This window comes from Carassius carassius, chromosome 36 (assembly GCF_963082965.1).
Source record: "Carassius carassius chromosome 36, fCarCar2.1, whole genome shotgun sequence".
NCBI lineage: Eukaryota > Metazoa > Chordata > Actinopteri > Cypriniformes > Cyprinidae > Carassius > Carassius carassius.
The window spans coordinates 2,680,080-2,686,997 of NC_081790.1; the positions used below are offsets into that span (position 1 = coordinate 2,680,080).

Here is a 6,918-nt window from a genome sequence, read left to right on the forward strand (position 1 = left end):
GTCAAATAGCCCTTGATGCCTTCAGTGTGACTCGACAATTTTCATAGTCATGAAAATAAAGAAAACTCTTTGAATGAGAAGGTGTGTCCAAACTTTTGATCTGTACTGTATATAATACAGTGCAACACATCTCCTTCACATAGAGTTGATCAGGTTGTTGATTGTGGCCTGCGGATGTTGCTCCACTCCTTTTCAATGGCTGTGTGAAGTTGCTGGATATCGGCAGGAACTGGAGCACGCTGTCGTATACGCCGATCCAGAGCATCCCAAACATGCTCAGTGGGTGACATGTCCAGTGAGTACGCTGGCCATGCAAGAACTGGGATGTTTTCAGCTTCCAGGAATTGTGTACAGATCCTTGCAGCATGGGGTCGTGCATTATCATGCTGCAACATGAGGTGATGGCCGTGGATGAATGGCACAACAATGGGCCTCAGGATCTTGTCACAGTATCTCTGTGCATTCAATATGCCATCAATTAAATGCACCTGTATTCTTTGTCCATAACGTACGCCTGCCCATACCATAACCCCACTGCCACCATGGGCCACTCGATCCATATCGCTGACCTCAGCAAACTGCTCACCCACACAACGCCATACACACTGTCTGCCATCTGCACTGTACAGTGAAAACCAGGATTCATCCGTGAAGAGAACACTTCCCTTTCAGGGAAGCTCAGCAGATGAGCTTCCCTGAGATGGTCTCTGACAGTTTGAGCAGAAATTCTTTGGTTATCCTAACCAATTGTTGCAGCAGCTGTCCGGGTGGCTGGTCTCAGACGATCTTGGAGGTGAAGATACTGGATGTGGAGGTCCTGGGCTGGTGTGGTTACATGTGGTCTGCAGTTGTGAGACCGGTTGGATGTACTTCCAAATTCTCTGAAATGCCTTTGGAGACGGCTTATGGTAGAGAAATTAACACTCAATTCACGGGCAACAGCTCTGGTGGACAATCCTGCAGTCAGCATGCCAATTGCATGCTCCCTTAAAACTTGCAACATCTGTGGCATTGTGCTCTGTGATAAAACTGTACATTTTAGCCTTTTATTGTGTTCATCCTAAGAAACACCTGTGCAATAATCATGCTGTCTAATCAGATCTTGATATGCCACACCTGTGAGGTGGACAGATTATCTTGGCAAAGTGTTCACTAACACAGATTTAGACAGATTTGTGAACAATATTTGAGAGAAATAGGCCTTTTGTGTACATATAAAAAGTCTTAGATCTTTGAGTTCAGCTCATGAAAAATGGGGGCAAAAACTGTGTTTATAATTTTTTTTCAGTGTATATATATATATATATATATCTGTGTGTGTGTGTGTGTGTGTGTGTGTGTGTGTGTGTGTGTGTATAAATATACAGGTGCTGGTCATATAATTGGAATATCATCAAAAAGTTGATTTCATTAATTGCATTCAAAAAGTGAAACTTGTATATTATATTCATTCATTACACACAGACTGATATATATATATTTTTATTTCTTTTAATTTTGATCATTATAACTGACAACTAAGGAAAATCCCAAATTCATTATCTCAGAAAATTAGAATATAATTTGAGACCAATACAAAGAAAGGATTTTTAGAAATCTTGGCCAACTAAAAAGTATGAACATGTACAGCACTCAATACTTAGTTGGGGGTCCTTTTGTCTGAATTACTGCAGCAATGCGGCATGGCGTGGAGTCGATCAGTTTGGCACTGCTCAGGTGTTATGAGAGCACAGGTATCTCTGATAGTGGCCTTCAGCTCTTCTGCATTGTTGGGTCTGGCATATCACATCTTCCTCTTCACAATACCCCATAGATTTTCTACGGGGTTAAGGTCAGGTGAGTTTGCTGGCCAATTAAGAACAGGGATACCGTGGTCCTTAAACCAGGTACTGGTAGCTTTGGCACTGTGCAGCTGACAAGTCCTGTTGGAAAATGAAATCTGCATCTACATAAAGTTGGTGAGCAGCAGGAAGCATGAAGTGCTCTAAAACTTCCTGGTATACAGCTGTGTTGACCTTGGACCTCAGAAAACACAGTGGACCAATACCAGCAGATGACATGGCACCCCAAACCATCACTGACTGTGGAAACTTTACACTGGACCTCAAGCAACGTGGATTGTGTGCCTCTCCTCTCTTCCTCCAGACTCTGGGACCCTGATTTCCAGAGGAAATGCAAAATGTACTTTCATCAGAGAACATAACTTTGGACCACTCAGCGGCAGTCCAGTCTTTCTGACGCTTCTGACGCTGTCTGTTGTTCCTACCGGACCATTTCGGTACAAGACTTTCGGTACGGTGCACGTGTGTACCGAATGACCGAATGCAATATTTTGTTTTGCGGAACATAGGTACATTTTCGTGTTTCCAAACGAACATATTAAGTGGCGGAAGTCTCCGCGTTCAGCGCAAATCCCGCCCTGCAGCTGATTCTAAGGCTGGTGACACACTGGCTGCATGGCGTGAGCGTGGCGTTTCTGCTGCATGTCAGATGACGGCAAAATAGACTGTTTGACAGGTGCAATATGCCAGTGTGTCACAGGCCTAAGGTTTTCAAAAGGTATCACGCGAGTGTGAACATCACTACAACTAGGAAAAAACGATTGTAATTCAAACGCTGCTCCCGACGGCATTTAAACAGACCTTTGCTCTTAATTCCGATCGGTCCAACGCAATAATGAAATCTGAGCAAGTCTAAAAACTGAAACTGTTCATGCTGCACTTTACACTTTGGAAAAGTTATATATATTTTTTAAATATGAGCAGGCCTTCAAGCTGGGATTGGTAATGCTGCACTTTAATCATAGTTGTTTATATTTTTCATTATATTTTATTATATGATATTGGTTTGAGACTGAGAGTATTTTATTTAGTGGAGAACTTTACAGCAGTATTTTATTTCTTATTCTTTTTTTATTTTATATATACTTTTTAATAAAGTATTTAAAAAAAAAAAGTTTCAACAAATTGTTAAAAAAAGTTTATAGTAATAAACAACCTGCAGTTTAATGTTTGCATTTCTTTCCCTTACTGTACCGAAAATGACCCGAACCGTGATTTTTGCGTACCGTTACACCCCTAGTGAACAGCCAGCCTCTTTTGCAATGACCTTTTGTGTCTTGCCCTCCTTGTGCAAGGTATCAATGGTTGTCTTTTAGACAACTGTCAAGTCAGCAGTCTTCCCCATGATTGTGAAGCCTACAGAACTAGACTGAGAGACCATTTAAAGGCTTTACAGGTGTTTTGAGTTAATTAAGCTGATTAGAGTGTGGCACCAGGTGTCTTCAATATTGAACCTTTTCACAATATTCTAATTTTCTGAGATACTGAATTTGGGATTTTCCTTATTTGTCAGTTATAATCATCAAAATTAAAAATAAATAAACATTTAAAATAAATCAGTCCATGTGTAATGAATGAATATAATATACAAGTTTCACTTTTTGAATGGAATTGGTTAAACTTTTTGATGATATTCTAATTATATGACCAGCACCTGTACAGTATATATATATGTGTGTGTGTGTGTGTGTGTGTGTGTGTATGTATATATATATATATATATATATAATTCAATGCATACATATTTTCCAAATATAATGTAAATAATAATGTACAAATAAAATATTTAAATATATAAATAAAATGTATATTTATGTTTTATTTTTCCGTGTTTTTTTTTTGTCTGTTGAAATGGAATATTCAACAGATAAAGTAACTAAACTAAATAGTAAATTATCGTAACTCTAAAAATGTCTGAAAATGTGAGTTGTCATTGCAAATGTGAGTTGTCATTAAATAAATAATATTTGTGATATACAAATACTTCAGTGTGTACTTGAGTGTAGCTCCATCCATCCAGTAGTTGATGTCCCATCTGCCCACAAACCGGATCATCAGCAGACAGTTTGTCTCGACATCCGACGGCTTCCCTCCAGTCTGTCTCTCTCTCTCTCTCTCTCTCGCTCTCTCTCTCTGTCTCTGTCTCTGTCTGTCTCTCTCTCTCTCTCTCGCTCTCTCTCTCTGTCTCTGTCTCTGTCTCTGTCTGTCTCTCTCTCTCTCTCTCTCTCTCGCTCTCTCTCTCTGTCTCTGTCTCTGTCTCTCTCTCTCTCTCTCTCTCTCTGTCTCTGTCTCTCTCTCTCTCTCTCTCTCTCTCTCTCTCTCTCTCTCTGTCTCTCTCTCTCTGTCTGTCTGTCTGTCTCTCTCTCTCTCTCTCTCTGTCACGCTCTCTCCTTCTCTCAGACTAGCATCTGTTTCTCTGTGCCCCCTGTGGAGTTGACCTCTGACCCTTGCTTGAGCCTGAGTGTGTCCATCTCCCTTTGAACATCTTATTTCCTCTCAGAAGCCACTCAGTGATTCCTGCCTCTCTTTGTCTGTCTATCAACACCCCGCTTTAAAGTAGTATGACAGGATATTTGGAGTAAATGTTGATGCACCGCATCCGTTGACGTGCTGTCAGTGCACAGAGTCATTTCAGCTCCAGCCTCAGTGTGAATCTCACATGAAATACCTATATACATATTTGCATGAAGAAAATTAACCCTATTTTTTGTGACCTTATATTCATGGCATTTAAAAACTAGGCTCATAATAACATCACACAAGTGATGCATAATGCAAAACATGAATACTGAATTTAATTAATACACAATTTTTTGCGTTAATGATAGCAATGTATTTTATTATTTAAAAAAAACATTATGCATTGTCATATACATATATATAGAGAGAGAGAAAGATCACAAAAGAAGTTTCACATTTTCACACTGTTTTAAAGTAATGATGATCATTTTGATAATTAAATATTTATATTTAATTAATTTAATTGTCATATTGTCTGTTTTAAAGATTTAGTATTGGATTATACTTTTAAAAACTATAATGATATGATATATATATATATATATATATATATATATATATATATATATATATATATTACAGAGTATTAAAAATATCCATTTTATAAAGTTATCAATTGTTAGATTTATTAATCAATTAATTATTTTTTTAATTGTTGTGTATTTATTTTGTGGTGCAATGACAAAGACATCACAATTTCACACTTTTTCAGAATAATAATATTAAATTTGAGAATTTACATTTCATGAGTTTTTATTTATTGTTAACTTAAGGAAAGGAAATTGAACACATTTAGTTTTTTATTTTATTTGTTAGACCTTTGCATTGTGCCATTATTTACCGTTACGATTATACTGTACTTTAAAAACTCTGTGATAGTCACACATTCAGTTTCACAGTTTTTCTGAGATAATCATTTTGTTAAGAGAACACAAAGTCGGTACTGTTTGGGAGGATTTGTCAGTCATGTTTCTCTCTGTGTTGTTCTTGCAGCTCCAGAGCACCGGCCGGTTATTGGAGGAGCAGCTTCCTGAAATGATGACGGAGCTGCTGGCGGCCGTGCGGGATAAGATGCTGTGTCCGACTGAGTCTCAGCTGACACGCTCGCTCCTGATGGAGGTCATCGAGCTCCACGCTCACCACTGGAGTCCGCTGGAGGCGCTGACCACCGCCTACTACAACAGAACCATCCAGAAGCTCACCGCGTGACGCACACGCACCGCTGGAGGCCCTGACCACTGCGACCCACAACACAACCATCCAGAGATGCAAACCAACTACAGAGGCCACGGACACACTACAACACACACAAGCTTTCTATAGTAGGAGGAAAGAATTGGACATGGACGGATGAGACATGAGGCATTATGGGATATGGGGCTGGGTCAGAGGTCAGAGGGTAAAATATGCAGATTGAAATTAATATGTATGTGTTCACATTTCACATCTGCATATTCATGAGGTGAGCCAGACGTGCAGAAGTGATACCAGACAGTCATTAGACGCATATGTGCAGACGCCAGTCACTGTCTGTCATGCTTTCAGACCAAACCTCCACAGAAAGACACAGAAGAAAATCAAAAGAAAAAAAAATATTTTGCAGTAAAATGAAGCCTATATTTTTTTTTTTTCATTTGCGATTATTTTCACAGCTATGCTCCCCCCCACCCCCCCAATTTTTTTCATCACGATGCAAAAATACAATTTAATTAATAAATCATTATATTTTGCATATTGATAATTTTAAGAAATCATTTTTAGATTTTTTGCATTATTTTCATCACAGTTAAGCACATTTTCACCCCAAAATCTATCATGATGCATACATTATTTTATTACTACAATTACAATTTAATTAATACTTTATTATTTTGCATAAACAATGATAATTTTCAGAATGAGATTAGTTTAATTTAGTTTTGTTCTGTTACCTTTTCCTGACAATTAAGCACATCCATCTTCCCCAAAAGTTTGAGAATTATTTATATATAAATCTTGTTTTGTTTTGTGTTTTTGAGAATTTGGGTTCCTGAAAATATTAAACAAAAAATAAAAAATCTGTTTTTAATGATTTAAGGTTTTTGCATCATTTTCATGATAGTTAAGCACTTGCCTAAATCTTTTTATGCATAATTTTTAAATAGGTTTTAATTAAACATTTTTGGGGGTCATTCTAGGTATGTGCTTAATATTCATGGAAATAATGCCAATGTGCACAAAGTCTTAAAGCTCCTCAAAATAGGCTTCATTTTCTTTAAGCGAAATCAAAATTCCTTGTTCTATTTTTTTCTTTTGACTTTGTTGTCAGATATTCTCTGGCAGAATTGTGAGCCCCAGAGACGGGATGAGCTCTCGTCCAGCTGGAGTCACACTCTCTCTACAGGAGCGAGCCTTTCTTTTGTCACACACACAGCAGATGGGAGACACGCTTTAGTGTGTGTGTGAGAGGACACTCAACATTTAACAAGAAGTGGTCAGGTTCTTCATTAACATCAGTCGGATCGCTTGAGTTTCCTGTTCTCGTTGCATTTCGGGCCGCGTTCCTGTTTATAATGTG

General features: G+C 38.2%; 1 protein-coding gene across 1 annotated transcript in view; it reads left to right on the forward strand.

The window, feature by feature from the left end:
* The window catches only part of LOC132116907 (CBP80/20-dependent translation initiation factor-like), a 77,390-nt gene extending 71,110 nt beyond the window's left edge, over positions 1-6,280 (forward strand). Inside the window, exon 13 of the mRNA XM_059525798.1 lies at positions 5,355-6,280. Coding sequence (XP_059381781.1) covers positions 5,355-5,570 — 216 coding nt within the window. The 3' untranslated portion in view covers positions 5,571-6,280. The remainder of the gene's footprint in view (positions 1-5,354) is intronic.
* The last annotated feature ends 638 nt before the right edge of the window (positions 6,281-6,918 follow it).